At 49.4% G+C, this 17,449-nt stretch overlaps 2 protein-coding genes across 2 annotated transcripts in view; one reads left to right on the top strand and one right to left on the bottom strand.

The window, feature by feature from the left end:
* The window catches only part of ATF5 (activating transcription factor 5), a 73,215-nt gene extending 70,177 nt beyond the window's left edge, over positions 1–3,038 (top strand). Inside the window, exon 4 of the mRNA XM_057493280.1 lies at positions 3,026–3,038. The gene's annotated coding sequence lies outside the window, so the exon portion shown is untranslated. The remainder of the gene's footprint in view (positions 1–3,025) is intronic.
* The window catches only part of LOC118912628 (zinc finger protein 135-like), a 60,639-nt gene that overhangs the window by 1,440 nt on the left and 41,750 nt on the right, over positions 1–17,449 (bottom strand). The window contains 6 exon segments of the mRNA XM_057493270.1: positions 1–1,862; positions 5,411–5,512; positions 7,357–7,483; positions 8,306–8,406; positions 8,945–10,360; positions 11,085–11,342. Coding sequence (XP_057349253.1) covers positions 1–1,862; positions 5,411–5,512; positions 7,357–7,483; positions 8,306–8,406; positions 8,945–8,957 — 2,205 coding nt within the window. The 5' untranslated portion in view covers positions 8,958–10,360; positions 11,085–11,342.

Below are 17,449 nucleotides of genomic sequence, written 5' to 3'. Positions count from 1 at the left end.
TCTGGAAGCTGTGCCCCCCCAAGCAAAGGCTTTCCCAAAACCATTGCAGGCAAAGCCACTGTGTGCAGTGTGAAGTCTCTGATGTTCCATCAGGTGTGAATTCCAGCTGAAATCTTGTCCACATTCTTTACACACATAGTGTTTGCCACTCATGTGAACCTTCTGCTGTTGTATAAGATGTGAAATCTGGGTGTAGGTCTTCCCACAGTTGCTACATTTGTAGGGCTTCTCTCTGGTATGAATTCTCTGATGCTGAACGAGGTGAATGATTTGGTTGAAGGCTTTCCCACACTCCTTACAGGTGTAGGGTTTCTCACCAGTGTGAGTTCTCTGATGTTGCGTGAGGGAGGAGCTGTGACTGAACATTTTCCCACATTCCTTACACTTATAGGGTTTCTCACCCGTGTGGATTTTCTGATGCTCGCTAAGGTGGGTGCTCCGGCTGAAGGCTTTTCCACACTCCCTGCAGTCATAAGGTTTCTCTCCTGTGTGAATCCTCTGGTGTTGGATAAGGTGGGAAATCTGAGTGTAGGCCTTTCCACAGACTTTACACTCATAGGGCTTCTCCCCGGTGTGAATCCTTTGGTGGCGTGTAAGTGAAGAGTTCTGGCTGAAGGTCTTCCCACATTCACTGCATTTGTAGGGCTTCTCACCAGTGTGAATGGTCTGGTGTTGTGTGAAAGATGAGGTGTGACTGAAAGCCTTCCCACACTCATTGCACACATAGGGCTTCTCCCCCATGTGAACGCTCTGGTGCCTCATGAGGTGGGAGATCTGTGTATATGCCTTCCCACACTGGTTACACTGGTAGGGCTTCTCGCCGGTGTGAATCCTCTGATGCTGAGTCAGGGATGAGCTATGGCTGAAGGACTTGCCACAAAGAGGGCACTCATAGGGCTTTTCTCCCGTGTGAACTCGCTGATGCTGAGTCAGTGACGAGCTGTGGCTGAAGGTCTTCCCACACTCATTACATTTGTAGGGCTTCTCTCCGGTGTGGATTGTCTGGTGCTGAGTCAGGGAGGACGTGTGACAGAAAGCCTTGCCACACTCACCACATTTGTAGGGCTTCTCCCCTGTGTGGATTTTCTGGTGACGGGTAAGGTGGGACACCTGCGAGTAGAACTTCCCACACTGGTTGCATTTATAGGGCTTCTCCCCAGTATGGCATCGTTGATGTTTAATGAGTGAGGAGCTCTGGGTGAAGGCCTTCCCACACTCCTTGCACTTGTATGGTTTCTCCCCAGTGTGGATCCTCTGGTGCTCAGTAAGTGATGAGCTCTGAGTAAAGGTCTTGCCACATTCGTTGCATGTGTAGGGCTTCTCGCCCGTGTGAATGATGTGGTGCTGAATGAAGTAGGAGCTGTTGCTGAACGCCTTCCCGCAATCATTACACTTGTAGGGTTTCTCTCCAGTGTGAATTCTCTGGTGCAGAATATAGTCTGAATGGTAAGCGAAGGCTTTTCCACATTCTGTGCAGTTAAATGGCTTCTTTTCTGCACAGGTTCTTTGGCGTCTCAGACTCTCTCGTGGCCCAGTCCACTTCTGAGGACTCTCTCCCCCAGGCACCCTTTGCTTCCTGATGAAGGCTGATGTCTGCCTGAGGCTTCTGCCAAGCTCATTACAGCCGGGGCCTCTCTCCCCACACATAATTTCCCAGGGAGCGGCAAACAAACACCTCAGATGCCTCTTCTGCTTTCCCAGGTCCTCCGACTGAAGGCCACATGTCCAGGATTCCCCCAGTTTGACATTTCCAAGCACTGCCCTTAAGATTCCCCCCATTGTCCCCATTGGGGAAGCTGCCTCTTCAGAAATGCTCTTTTTGGGAAGTGTCTCCAGAGTAGTTGTAGAGCTTGTCTGCAAGTCTGAAAGAAACTGAAAATATGAATATTGTCTGTTCCAAAACAAAAGAAGCCGATTATTTAGAACTGGCATTATAAACTGTAATGGCTGCACAATTCAGCAAATAGGCTAAAAAACACTGAATTGTACATGGTGAGTTGTATGGTAAGTAAATTACATCTCAATCAACCATCAAATAAATAAGATTATAAGGTGATTTCGCTTTCTAAATTACACATTTGAAATATTTCAGTCATTTTAAATATTGAAAAGTAATTTTCTACTAAGTGGTAACAGTGAAAAGTAAACTTTCCTCCTTCCCTTGTTCCTACACTGTATCCAATTGTGAATCCTTCTAGAGATTTCTACATTTTTATGTGTGTGTGAACATTAATGTGCATATGTGTGGTGGGGTAGAGGGTTTTTAATTTAGTATTTACATTTTGATTGTGGCAAAATACACATAACATAAAATTTACCATTTAAGCAATTTTAAGTGTACAGTTCAGTGACATTGAGTCCATTCATATTTTTGTGCATCCGTCACCACCATCCATCTCCAGGACCTTCTCATCTTCCCAAACTGAAACTGTACACATTCCACCCTAACTCCCCATTTCCTCTTCCCTCAGCCCCTCACCACAATTCTATTTTGTCTCTATGAATTTATCTACTCTAGGTACCTCATAAGAAGGAGAATCAATGCAATATGTGTCCCTTTGCATCAGGCTTATTTCACTTAGCATAATGTCTTCAAGGTTCACCCATGTTGATATTATTTTCTTTTGTAATTTAAAAATAAAGTAGAGATCGTGGGTGAAAATATTTGAAGGAACTACATTAAAATGTTAAAAGTGGACTTTTTTGAGGAGGGATTTTATTTCTTGCTTTATTTTTATTTAGATTTTCAAAGTTTCTAGGTTCATTTGATCAAAACATATCAGTACATATTAAATGTATATGAGGCTTTAACAGCACAGTCTTGCCATTTGGAGGAAGGGAGGTGTAGAGAAGAGATGATCAGCAGAAAGAGAAATCACTTGGAATTTGTTGAAGGGGATCGATTTTTTGATGCTAGCCTAGATTTGTTCATGGGATACCCATTGATTGTATAGTTGCTATGTGCCAACTACAGCTGGGGGTAGGTGACTCTGTGTTGATCGAAACATCTGACCCTTGCCCTCAGAGGTGGGAGGGGCTGGCTTGTACTCAGACATTTGGGACATATCCTTCTTGACTCATTAACATCCCCACCTTTGAAGGAGCACTGCTCCCCTCTCCAGGTAGTCTCGGTGGGGATGTTAATCTTAAGTCTTCCCATCCTCTACCTCATGAGTGGGCATGACACCCAGGCTGGCCAATTAGAATACCCCATCCCCATGAGGCCATAATAATTGGTTCAAGATCCAAACACAGCTGTGATGTACCTTATAGGAAATACATATTTGGTCATTCATATGACCAAATATATACTTCCAGGCATATTTGGTCTCCATCCACAGTTCCTGAAAATACTGCAGAGTCTTAAAGGTTAAATAGGTGTTTTATCATGTTACAGAGAGACTTTTGGACCATTACCCAAGGGCAGGGGCTGGAGGTTGAATCAGCGAAGGGCCAATAATTTAGTCAATCATGACTATGCAACGAAGCCCTCACAAAACCCATGAGAAAAGCTCTCTCTCTCTCTTTCTCTCTCTTCTGCCTGCCTGCTCTGCTCGGTTGGATCCTGCTTGGTGGTCGGAGAGAGTTTCTATGCTCAGGGAACCAGGAAGGCTCCATGTGCCACCGAGCCAGGCCCCAAGCTCCACGAGGAGAGAAGCTCCTTTATTTGGGGCTTCGCCCTGTGTCTCTTCATCCGGCTGTCAACCTGTATCCTTTATGGTCTCCTTTATTAAACTGGTAAAGGTAAGTGTTTTCCTGAGTTCTGTGAGCCGCTCTAGCAGATTAATTGAACCTAAGGGGGAGGTCGTGGGAACCTCCAGTCTGTAGCCAGTAGGTCAGAGTCACAGGGAACTGTCTGGGGCTTGTGACCAGCATCTGGAGTTGGGGGTGGAGGGCAGCCCTGTAGGACGGGGCCCTTAACCCGGGGAATCTGGTGCTGTCTCTGGGCAGATAGCATCAGAATTGAGTTGAGTTCTTGGATACCCTGCTGGTGTTCAAGAATTGCTTGGTGTCAGTATGTGCAGGAAGACCCCGTCCCATACATTTACAAACTGGAATGGGGTCTGGCTACCTGAATGAAATTACACTACTCTTACTGCTGTGTAGAATATCGTTACTGTTATACATACATGTAGGGAAAAAATACACCATTTCATCTGATGTCGGATGAGTGGGAACCTCAAGAGCTAATCAGAGTCTTCCTTGAGATTGATACATAGTGTTTCTAGGTGGAATATAAATTTGAGACTATGGGCAGCCATATTGACTGCTACTTGCAAAGGCCTGAAGATAGACTGAAGGTAGAAATATAGTATCAACATGTGGGGGGCGGGAGGGAAGGAGAGAGAGTGAGTGAGCCTTGACTACACCATTTACAGCCTTAGATCAACGTATGCCTAAATTCTTGCATTGCAGCCCTTTCCACTTAAATGGGTCAAAAAAAACCTGATTTTGCTTCTTTAATGCTAAAATCTAAATTTTGATTCTTTACATGCAAGAGTCCTTACTAATATATCAGGTCATCACAATAATTTTTCTAAAATAATAATGATTATTATTGCAATAGGTAACATTTATTCAATGCTTACTGTGAGCCAGGCATTGTTCTAAGCAAGTTCTATTAATTAGTTTATTCTTCAAAAGTAAATTCAGTGATGTGGGTACTATTAGTGTCCCTATTTTACAGGGAAGGAAATGGAGGCACCAAGAGATTAAGTCACTCACCCACAGTCACACAGTCTGTCAGTGGAAGAGCTGGGATCTGAACTCAGAGAGTCTGGCTGCGGAGCCCACATTCTTAACCACAATATGAGCAAATGCAGTAATTGCAGCTCAAGCAAGGAGCTGTGAAAACGCCAAGGGGTAGATTGCTCATCCTGGAAGTCAGGGAAGCAGTCTTGGGGGGGTGACCTGTTACCTTTGGCTTGAGGAACATGAAGGTGTTTGCCCAGCAGACAAAGCAGGGAAGGGTGCTCCAGGCGGAGGGAACAGCATGTGCAAAGCTCAAAGGTGGAATACACTTTCAAGTTCAGGTCGGGACAGGTACTTCAGTGAGGTCAGGGTGTGGGGTACAACCATGGAAGATGTGATGAGAGGTGAGGCCACAGTACAGGCTGGACCACGAGAGGCAGGCTTAGGAGGTAGGGCTTTGCCTCATGGGCACTTGGGAGCCACAGAGGACTGAGAGCAGGAGAGGGATGGGATAAGCTCTCAGTGTAGGAAGACCCTCTGGGTTATGTGACATGAACAAATAGAGCACATAAAACTGGAAGCTGGGACATAAGGGAGGACCCTGGGATGAGGGTCCAGGTGAGGGAGGCTGAGGGGGAGAAGAGGGGACCAGGCACAATTAGGCCTAGGGACTGATGGGCTGTGGGGAGTGAAGGGGATGGGAGGGAAAATCACCCACCAGGACAGGTAACTTGCTGGGCTTCTCTCTCCTCCATCCTGGGCTCTTCACCTCTTTCCAGGCTGGAGATCACATCGGGCTTGAACCCAGGAAGCCCTGCCCCTGGAAAAACACGAGAGCTGGTTGTGGGGTACCATGGTCATAAGGAGGCCTCAGAGCTGGGCCGCAGGCCTGCAAAGGAAGCCTGATGATTAGAAGCTCTAATGGTCATTGCAAGTCTCATTTGTTGAGTGTCTATTACATTCAAGACAGACTGTGCCATGTCATCACTGTTCAAGGCTCTGTGCTGTGCAAGTCAAGTGTGAAATACACACACCATGTTTCAAAGACTTAATGTGAGGAAAATGTAAAATGAAACATACCTCATTAATAATTTGTATGTTGATTATGATTTTGACATGTGCCGAAATCAGCACATTTTTGGATTGGCTGAAATAAAGTATATTACTAAAATTAATTTCGTCTGTCCCTCTCTGCTTTTTTATACCTGCTGTCTTTGAGATTATGAATTGCTCTCTCCCTATAGTGGGTTGGATAGCATTCCCCCAAATTATGTCTATAGGACCCTCAGAATGTGACCTTATTTGGAAATAGGGACTTTGCAGATGTGATCAGTTAAGATGAGATCCTACTGGATTGGGGTGGACCCTAAATCCAATGTCTGGCATCCCTGCGAGAGGAGGAGAGACCCACTGATACATACTGGGGGAGAAAGACAGGCAGAGACTGGGATGAGGCAGGTCAAGACCAGGAACACCAAGGATTATCAGGAGTCCCCAGAAGTTGGAAGAGGAACAGACAGGCTCTCCCCTAGAGCCTTCAGGAGCATGGCCCTGCATGTGCCTTGATTTGCCCTCTGGTCTCCAGAAGTCTGAGAGAATAAATGTCTGCTGTCTTGAGCCACCGAGTTTGTGGTTGTTTGTTACAGCAGCTCTAAGGAACGAATACATCTCCCTACTGATCATTCCCACGAGCGATAAACACGCTGACATAGCTCCCACCTTGAGACAAACCAACCGCCTGGAGAAGGGTAAGGAAGGGGAGGAAGAGGAGGGGTGTGAAAGGAGCCGGTCATGTAAGGGGATGAGGAGCTGGTAAAGGTAGTGGCCAGGACTGGCCTGGTGACGGGTGGGTGGGGACTGTCGCTGAGATGGGGGTGGGGGTGCGCAGAGGAGGAGTAGGTCAGGGGGACACGGTGAGCTCATGCGGACAGGGAGCATGGGGCCGGGACCTCCCCAGGGAGGTATTCTGGAGGCCACTGGCGGTACAGAGCTGGAGCTCAGGGGACAGGCTGAAGGGGCCTCATGCTATACGTGCAAGTTGTGCAGAAAAGGGTTAACAGGGCAGGCTGACTGCCTCGGGAAGGCCTCTGGAAGCCTGGATTTCAGGAGGGCTCTAGCATTCCTTAACTGAAAAATGGGATTCCCTTGCCGAAACTATTTGGACAAAACACCTATTGAACATCTGCTTTCAGGAGGAGCGGCTCAGGGCCCACACAGCCAGGGTCAGTGTGCAGAATGCAAGGGGCCTTGGGGGAGCCAAGAGGCAGGTGACACATTTGGGAAAGAGCGTTTATGTGCTTTGGGGAGAGGAATCCAAGACCAAGCCTGCTGACTGGAGGACATCTGGGGTCCCTCGGAGCCTGAGGTTCTGGAATGGGCGTTCCAGCATGGAGCCTGGGGGCAGCATGCACGGAAGGGAGGCATGAGAAGTGGGCGTGGCACAGGCTGAAGATTCTGTGGGGCAGGGGCAGGCAGAGGACTCAGGCCCCGCGGCATGCTGGGACTCTAGGAGACGCTGGCGGAGAGACAGGGGCCACCCAGGAGGGATCAGTGGGAGAAGCAGAGAAGCAACATGAGCCCAGTGAAGCAGTGGGTGGGCACAAAGGAGATGGGGCTGAAGGGGGCATCATGCCTCCTCCTGAGAAGGTGGGGGTGGAGCCTCACCCAGTGAGAGAAGGTTCTGGTAGTTCTCCAGCATCACATCCCGATACAGCTCCCTCTGGCCAGGCCCCAGCTGGCCCCACTCCTCCAGGGTGAAGTCCACGGCCACGTCCTTGAAGGTCACTGCTTCCTGCAAAGGTCAGTTGTACACAGTGGAGGGGCATGTCCTTCTAGACTCTGGGGCCAAGAGGTCGTGACTCAAGAGCCTGTCACTGCTGGTGGTTGACCCAGCTGGGACATTCTGGGCTGGGACATTCTGGCGTATTGGGAAGACTGAATCAAACCAGCCCACGAGAATGTAGTAAATCTAGGGGAGCCACTAGCCCACACACACCTTGGCAGAAAGTGGATGGAGCTCACCCACCCTCCACCCTCCCCTTGCACATGACTCTTACTGCCACCTGTTGGAAAATCTTTACAATATACCAATTATTTTAGTACATGACCATTTACCACCACCCGTGTGAAAACTGCCATAATATACAACTGTATGAAGTGCAAGATGTGAATTTTGCCACTGAGGTAAGACACTCTTGTGCAGTGTGTAACTTGCACACCTGTACGTGACACCTTTCTGCACAAAGCCACTTTGTGCAAGAGCTATTCCTAAGTCCCATGCCATCCCAGACTCCCACTCACCTCCCAATGCTCATTCCTGAATCCAAGGATAAGGCCCAGGGGTGAAGCAAAACCATCCACTTCCCACTTCACCTGGTACCCCAAATGCTTCCAAGCATTGGATAACTGATTTTTACACTGCCATGACGTCTGAGCTCAGCGCATCCTGACCCATTCCCTCTACTCCCTGCACCTCCCAATCCCAGATCCCCTCCCCTCATGGCCTCTCTCCCAGTACTGGGAAGAGCAGAAGATCCTCTGGCCACAGGCAGAGATGGTGATGGCCCCCTCGGGTCTACAAAGTCACGCTGGGGAAGAGGGAGCCTAGACTCACCTGGTCCTTGGCCATCAGGATCCTGGTGGACATTGCTGGATCCCGGTCATGCACCCCTGGGAGAAAGGACCAGGCTTGAGTCCGCAGAGCTGCAGGAGGGACTAGAGCAGAGTGGGGGGCAGTTCTGACCCAGACAGACAGACACTTTCCCCAAGATGCCTCATGACAGAGGGGGCTCCAGTCTCCCAACAGCTCGAGCAAAGGCCCAGGACAGGCTGCCTGAGGCCCCCAGTCTGTATCAACCATCACTAGCAATCACAGGGTTCATCTCACTGCACCCACACAACAGCTCTCCAGATGAGGAAACTGAGGCACAAGAGGGCAAGGCCAGAGGGATATCAAGTGTCAGAGCAGGATTTAAACCCAGAGGTCTGGCCACAGAGCCAACTCCTCCTTTTTTTTTTTCTTATTGCAGTAAAATACACATAATATAAAATATACCACTTTGATGTATAAAATTTGGTGGCATTTAGAACATTCACAGGGTCATGCAACCACCAATTCTGTCTAGTTCCAGAATATTTTCATCACCACCCTAAGAAAAGATACTATACCATGTATTAGTCACCCCCAAATCTCCCTCCCCACCCCCACACCAGCCCCTGATAACCACTGATCTTTCTGTCTCAATGGATTTGCCTGTTCTGAACATTTCGTATACACCCTACAATATGGGCTTTTGTGTCTGGCCTCTTTCACTTGGCACCATGTGTTCACAGCTCATCCATGTTACAGCACAGATCAGGGCTTCATTCCTTTTTCGTGGCTGAATACTATTCCCCTGTGGATGGACCACACGTTGCAGAGCTCTTTCTGTCATACAAATCCTGCTCAAGGATCCACTCCTAAGCTTAAGAGTTGTTTGAAGAAAGGTTGACACCTGCTGAAATACAGTTTAAAAATTCCTGCCAAGGAAAAGTTGGTGTTCAGACCATGGTCACTCCCATTCATTCATCAAATATGCTCTGAGCCCCATGGGAGTGGCAGGCTCCATTCGGGGTTCTGGGGACAGAGATGAGTGAGGTGCAGCTCCACGTTCAAGGGCCTCCCCACCAGGTGGGGGAGACAGATCAAGACATAGGCCACATGGTGAGCTCAATAAGGTTTCAAAAGATATCCCTGGCGTGAACCTGTGATGTGATTAAATTAAGCCACTTTAGATGGGAAGATGATCCTAGATTACCTGGGTGAGCCCTAAATGCAATCACAAGTGCCCGTATAAGAGGGAGGCAGAGAGCTACCTGACAGAGCAAAGGACCAGGTGACAGAAGAGGTGCAGAGTCAGAGAGAGAAGACATTGGGCTCTGGCTTTGAAGCTGGAGGAAGGGGCCACACCTCAGCAGGCGCCTCCAGAAGCTGGAAGAGGCAAAAGAACGATTCTCCCCTAGTGCCTCCAAGTGGAGCACAGCTCTGCTGACACCTTGATTTCAGCCCAGTGAAACCTGTTTAGACGTCTAGCCTCCAGAACTGTCAGAGAGTATATTTGTGTTGTTTGAAGCCACCAAGGTCATGGTAATTTGTGATAGCCACAATGGGAAATGAACAGAGCCCAGAAATATAACCATTCAGAGCCTCACGTGTGTTCCTGGCTAACAGCTGCATGTACACTCAGGTACGTAGGAACATGCGCTGAAACTGAAGGTGGAAACCAGTGGGTGAAATTTTGACAAGAAAATGAGGAATAGAGTCTTAAATAGTCCTACCTATTCCCCCGCTCCCCCACCCCGCACAAGTCCCTTATCAATTACAAAAAGAAGAGGGCAACTTCAGAGTGGAGAGACCTGGCGGACACCACTTTAGCCAAGTGGTCAAGGTTGATGTGACCGGTGATGAGCAAACCAAGAGCGAGGGCTTCTGACCTGATGAGGCTACAGCGTCCCTTCTGAGGCATCCCTCCCCAAAGCGCATAACCTACATTTAATCAGGAGGAAGGTGTGACAAACACAAACTGAGGAACGTCCTGCAGGTCCATGGCCTAATCTTCAGAATCGCCAAGGTCATGAAGGTCAAAGAAAGACTGAAGGCCCGTCCCAGGTTAAGGGACACCGAAGAGACCTGACAACGAATGGAGCGCGTGATGTGGGCTTCTCTTTTGCTACTAAGGACATGATTGGGGGCAATCGGCAAAATCTGAAGATCTGTAGATTAGTAATAGTATTGTATCCATGTTAATTTCCTGATGTGATCATGGTGCTGTGGTTTTGGAAGAAAATCACCTTGTTTTTAGAAAAAGCAGAGATCCGTGGGGGGAAAGGGAGCGCACAGACCCAGAGAGCGCGGGCAGAGACCTAGAGAGACAGAATGGGGTGGTGGAGGGGTGAGATCAGAGAGGGAGGGATGGGTACGGGCGCTACAGAAGCCAGAGACCGAAGGCGTGGCTGCACAGAGTGCGCTGGGCGTGCGGTCAGTAACCCCTGGGTGTGATACCAAATCGACTGCTTATTAGCATTGTGACCTGGGAGAAGCCTCGTGAGTGAGGAAAGGTGTGTTCTCCGTTCAAGGAGATCGCAGCAGTCAAGGGCTCGGCCGGACTCCTGGCAAACAGAAGGCGCCCAAATCCTGCGTGGGGAGCTCTTGCTAGTAGTACGGATGGCGGGCGGGTGGGTCCCGGGTCGCCTCGCGAATGACAGGAGGGGGCGGGGGGGCGGGGCGCCCCGCCCACAGTGCCCACCCAGGCATGACGGGGGCCCGCCCCCTGAGGGCCCGGCTGCCTGCCGGGCCGGGCCGGGCCGGGCTCACACCCCCAGCTCCCGCTCGGGTCCGCCAGGTTAGGACTCACCTGTGCGTCCCCGGAGGTGGCTCAGGGCGGTCAGGCCTTCCCTCAGTCCGCGGACCGCAGAATGCGCCTGCGCAGTCGCTGGCTCGGGTCTGTAAGTCCCGTTACTTCAAACTCCTTCTCAGCTGGACTACATTTCCCATAAACCATTGCAGGTTCATACCCCGTCCGGCCTAAGGCTTCTGAAGGAGGAGGAATGCTGGGAAATGAAGTCTGGGCGTAGGCCGTGCCGGGGGTAGAAAGAATGCTCTAAATATATAGCTGCAAGAAACGTGGTGTCTGGAAAATGTCTAGCTGTACTGGAACCGCAAAAATTCCCATTTTAGCCAGTCTTTTCACTGCCCTCCATAGGAGGAGACGTCATAGTCCATTTAACCCATCTAACCCACATGTCTCCTGCTATAACTGAAGGCTTCCGGACACATACAAGTTGGCCCCATCCAGACTAATGGGAATCAAGCCTCTGTCACTTAATGACTCAGTTTCCCTGGGCATTGGATTCCTGTTTTTCCTATCACCTCTTAAAGGGCGATGTGGTCAAGGAAATAGACTCCTTTATGGGAACTGGGAGATGTATGTCCAGGAATTCAGGGAACGTTCGGTATTGGACTATTATGAACTTTGCCTATTGATATCAAAATAGTACAGTCATACCCACGGATATGGAACGGTTTTGAGGACATTCAGTAATCATCTGTTTCTATACAGACTTAATCAAGAATAGGCCCATATTGAACAGTATGACAACAATCTTAAAGAGTTACTGGCCTCTCCTTGTTTTTAATTATATACATATAATAAAAAATCCAAAATGGCAAAACACCGAAATAATCTTCATTAAAGTCAGACACAAAACAAAATGTCCACCATTACCACTTTTGGAAGAACTAGCAATATAGTTAGACAAGAGAAAGAAAATATATCATTGGAACAGAGCAGGATGGATTTCCATCCTTTTTTGAATATATGGTTGATATCTTGGAAATCAGAGAATCAACTGAAACACTAAGATAAATAATAAGATAATTCTGTAAAATTGCTGGGTGGGTACAGAATTAATAAGAACAAATGGATTTTTTCTTTTCAAATAAGAATTATGAGGAATCTAATTTTTTAAAAAGGGCTACTTGGATTTTAGTGCCATATTTACCTGGTAGATTTTAGTCTCTCCATGATCTCTAGCAGTGCCCCTCCACTTTCTTCACCTAGCCTTTCTTCCTATATTCCCTCATTAAATAATGCGTGGCAGTCCAATTCTTCTCTAAATCCTTTCCTCCACGTCCCGTACAGGGCTGGACTACATTCCCAGCCTCCGTTGCAATAGGCGACGGCCCTGTGACTAACTTCTCTCCAATAAAACGTGAGCAGAAGTGACATATTGCCACTCCCAGATCTGTCAATTAGGACAACCACAGGATGTCATGGGGAAACGCTTTCGAATGAACATTAAAAGACCAAAGATTGCAAAGTTATGTGTCTTTCATGTTTATAAAGATGTATGAACAGGAGTAAAACCTGGATGAGCCATTGGCAAAATGAAATAACAGCTATCACTTATTGACACAGACAGTGGTCTGTATTAGCTTCTTTAACTCACACAAGCACCCTGTGAAGGTGTAAGGCAGCCCTGGGGAGCCCTTTGCAGCCCCATGGAAAGAAGACCCAGCCAGTGCTCGTAGGTCCAGGGAAGCTCCTCTTCTCATTGCTAGGCTCCCCGTGCTGATGCCCTCTCCGTGCTCATGAGCTTGGCCCTGGCTCAGGCCTTATCTTCTCTGCAACCTCACTCCAGTTTCATCCCAAACATCCTGTCTCCAGTGGAAATGTTCTCATTTTAAATATGTTGAAAAGCAGAAGAAAATAAATTGATGATGATAATGATCACAGGGAATATATAATAATGAATCCAGCTTGGATTACATCTGTCTTCATACCAGCACATTCACCAAAAATAATTTTTAGTGTTTTTTTTTTTAATGGAAGAAGAGACCCAAAGAGGCCAACACTCTGAGGACTCAGGAAAGACATAATGTGGCCCAGGGGTGGTGGTGGTGAGAGGGTGGGGACATGGGAGAGATGGACAGAGAGACAGACTGACAGAGGAGGACAAGAGAGAGAAAAAAGGGACAGAAGGAGGTAGAGACAGAGATATTCCCAAAATGCCACAGCGACCTACCCAGGGCAGTGCCATTTTTGAGGACCCAGTGGGGCATTTGGGGACCCCAGGAGAGGGCAGGGGTGACTCACGAAGCCACGATGACCCCAAAGAGAAAGACAGCTAGGCACACGTAAATGCTGGCACCAAACAGGACCGGATTCCGCTGGTATCTGCTCTCCTCATCGTACCGCAGGGCCAGGCTAGGCTGCCGGTCGACTGGGGCGGGCGGGGGGCGGGGACAGCCCCGACCCCCAAGCCACCACCCTCCCTTGGCCTCGCGCCCACCCCCGCCTGCTCACTCGGCGGCCTGGGCCCCCCTCCCACCTCCCGATGTGGGTGGGCCCTGCCTCTCCTGCGCTTGACCCTCCATTCATCCATTCTTCAAGTTTGGTGTCCCTGGCACCATTCCAGGAGCTCGGGAGACTGCCGTGAGCCTCAGGCTAACCGCCCTGCCCTCCAGCCTTCCTCACTGCACGTCACAGGGGCAGCGGCGAGCCCAGAGCTGGGTGCCTGTCATTGGACGGGGGGATGGGGGCGGCGGGACCTGGGTAGTTTGCCCAAGAACAGGGCAGTGGGGTGCAAAATGCCGACCACCCTCAGGGCAAGAGGAAATTCAGCCTGTCTCTTAGCTGAGGGCAGCCCTGGGAGGCCCGTTCTGCACCTCCCTCCGCCGCTAACTCTTCCACTCGGTCGGCGAAGCCTCTAGGCTCCACCTTCAAAACGTGTACGGAGTCCTACCCACCTCCTCGGCCACCGACCCGATCCACCCCAGCAGCCCTCCGGTCGCGCTCCGGGACCTTCTCCCCACCCTGCTCTTCCCCGACGTGGCCGCCGCAGCGCGCCCGCTACCAGCCCGCTCAGCGCCCTCCGGTGGCTCCCCTCTCCTCCAGAAGAAAACCCCAGGTGCTCACCGGGGTCCACCAGACCCTCACCACCTGGGCACCACGTGACCAGCTACCCTACTACCCACCCTCCTGTTCATTCACTCGGCCCTGGCCACCCTAGCTTCCTTCTTGTTCAACCATGTTGGGTCTGTGCACCTGCTGCTCCCCCTGCTGTTCCCACTGTTTGTCACCCCCTCACTTCCTTTAGATCTCAGACATCACTTCTTCAGACAGAATTGGTTGGCCATATTCTTGCTGGTTAGACTTAGTGTTTCTGTGAACAACTTTTTACATCTGTTTCCTTTTGGATTAGTTCTTTGAACATATTCCTACCGGTGGGTTTGTCCATCAGAGAATGTACACAGTTTGAGAGTGCTTATAACACTGCCTCCAGGGAAGTTCAAGCGGCTTTCTGGGCCACTGACCCTTTTGCCTCTTTGTCAGGGTCTTTGCTAATTATTTGAAACAACATATTGTTTTCTAGTTTAATTAAATTGCTTTAATGAGCATTTTAAAAGTAACTCAGCAAGGCTGCGGACTTGCCCCTGAGGGAGTCCTGTTTTTCCTCATGTAAACTGTTGGAATCATTTGACACTGGGGACAGTGATTTCCCATAAGAAGAGAATGTAGATCAGGCAGGTTATGTAACAGAAGGCAGTGGCCAGAGGCAGATCGGGATGAGAGGCCGGGCCTGGAGGCCCATCCGGGCTCCTTGCTGCTGGGACTCTCCGCTGGGTCTCAGGCTCAGAGGCTGAGCACTCTGGCTCCTAAAGCTGAGCCCCCTCCGCCCCCACAACCTGGCCTGTTGGATTCTTGGCCCCCACCTCTGCAGAGTCGCAGATAAATGGTGATGTCTGAACTTGCCCTCTCATGAGGCAGTGTGATGCCTTGTATTTCTGGAGATTTGAGGTCAGTTTCCCTTGCTTCCGGGTCCCCAAGCTATCTCTGTCCCAGATAGGAGCTTCTGCAGAGAGTCATTCTACTGCAAGACAGAAGCAATCTGCTCCTTCTTTCCCAAGCTGGCCCTCGGGATATTTGAAGACGTCCCCTCTGCCACCTGCACACCCCCAGTCCCTTCTGCTGGTCCTCAGGTGACATGACTTGTTAAAATACCTTTTATCACTTTACCAAGAGACACAGAAAGCATGTAAACATATTCCAGTACAGAAGAAGAAGAAAATAAAATTGGCCCATAATCCCATCAGTCTATTCTGTTCTCTCTGTTCTCTGTGAAAATTTATTTTTCTTTTATAAAGACTAGGATAATTTTCTTTTGTAACAGGCTGCTCTTTTCTCAGCATCAAAGCATGAATGGCTTTCATGTCATCAGATAGTTTTCCACAGTTTTACCTTAAATGCTTATGTCCTAGACCATTTACACCATAACGGTGTCACCTACATGCTCTCTGATCAGGTAGCAGGCTGTTTCTAACAGGAAAGGCAACGCTGCGGCTAATTCCCTTGCAGTTAACTCCTCATGTAAGTCTACATTATTTCCTTCAAAAACCCAAAGGTAAAAAAAATAAAAATAAAACCCAAAGGTAAAAGTGGCTGGGAGAAAGGATTTATCCTTCTGTACCTTTTGGATTACGTCTTTCCGGTTTGCCCTTGTGAGAGAGCCATGATGTCATAAGGCCCCTGCCGCCACGGCAACCTGGTTCTTAGAATCCTTCCAGGCCACAAGTGACCACAGTTGGGCCACTGACTGGACACTGTCTGGCAGCGTGGCCAGACCAGGGTCCTTTCTCTCCCCACTCTCCGGTCTAAGCCTTGTTTTCTCTGCGAGTTAAGGTGCTGGAGGTGCAGAAAGGGCTCCCGGGCCTCCCTTCCCAAGCCTCCTGCGGTTCTAAGAGGCGGGGGGCGCTTCAGCCCAGCTCTTCCATGTCCCCAGGTGTCTCTAACCTGGGCTTTCTCCTTCTGTTTAAACCTGAGGCTGGGCAAGCTTCAGGTGCCTAGAGAGGCTGACGAAGGAGGCAGGGCCACCTCCGAGCGCCCAAGGAAAAGAAAGCGGAACCCCACTTAGCCTGAGAGCCCGCTTCTGGACTGCAGCCTCCCGGGAAGGTGTTGAGCAGCGCCAGCTCCCGGAGCAAGCACTACCTGACGCACAGCCAGGAACGGACACATGCTTGAGGAATCTGCAGCAAGGCCTTTAAGCGCCACAACCAACTGTATGTAGGAGTCTGGTCACCAACGTCTGTGCAGGGGCCTGGGGGTAGGGGGCGAGTTCCTAGGTCGTTCTCATCGCCTCCCAGATGAGCCCCTGTCGGTGTTGGGTCCCTGTGACCCGTGCTTAGAACAGGTCACCCTTCCCAGCTCCCAAAGTCACACCAGTTAGAAAATCACTGCCTTCATTTGCAGATGGTACGTCCCGAGGCAATTCTGTCATGGAGGGAATTGGGTTAACTTTATAGAGAAATATTTGGAGACAGTGGTAGGAGCCTGAGGAGAACCAGCCCGTGTTTATATGAGGCCCATGTACCAGGACTCCACAGGGCATGAGAGATGCCAAAGTACCTGTGTCTAGAACAGGGCAACGGAGCATTAACTCTTGTTTGTCTTTCTTAACTCATTTTTTTTTTTTAACTCTTGGTTTTAAAAGAAAGCCCACTAGGAGTCTGGAGCAGAATTCCTTTTGTTCCTAATGTCTCTTAAATGATAAGCTTTTCTTGCTAGTGAGGAAGGACAGACAGACCTCCTCAAACCAAGAGACTGGCAAGTGGGAGACGGCAGTCCATCGCGTTTTATATGCTCCTGGCCTTCCCACGGGGCTTTGACTGACCCCTCTTCCGACTCATCCTCTCGCCAAGCCCCCGCCCCCCCGGGGAAAGACAGCGATTTGCCCACGTCACAGACCGGTTAACAGGGGAGCTGGAGATTGGGTCTCGGCCACTCTCCTCCGATGGAGGCCAGGGCCGCCCTTTGGGGAAGGGCTCTGTCATTGATCAGACACGCCCCATGTGCCGCGTTATTAGGACTGTCCAGAGTAGGGTGTTGGAATGCGGAGGGTGATTTACTCATCTGTTTAGGTTATTAATGTAGATATAAGAATGACATAAACATAGTGCATGTTTGTATTCATTTATATTATAGGAGGCACATTTCGCTGTTTTCTAGAAAGTTCTGATTGGGCATCTGTAATTGTATTTTTTCCTGTGGGGGTTTCAGGCAGCTGTCTCCTTATAGGAATTCTATGGCAGGGGAAAGACTCCTTTGTTAAAGGAAGGATCCTCCCCATGTGCTTTTCCTCAAATGTATTCTGCAAAACTTGGTTCTTGAGGGCGCTAAGAGGAACTATTGCAGAAAACAGTTCTGTGGGCAAGTATGTTTCA

Source organism: Manis pentadactyla, chromosome 15, assembly GCF_030020395.1.
Source record: "Manis pentadactyla isolate mManPen7 chromosome 15, mManPen7.hap1, whole genome shotgun sequence".
Classification (NCBI taxonomy): Eukaryota; Metazoa; Chordata; class Mammalia; order Pholidota; family Manidae; genus Manis; species Manis pentadactyla.
Note: the sequence above shows the minus strand (reverse complement) of the source record. Positions and strands in the feature narration are given on the sequence as shown.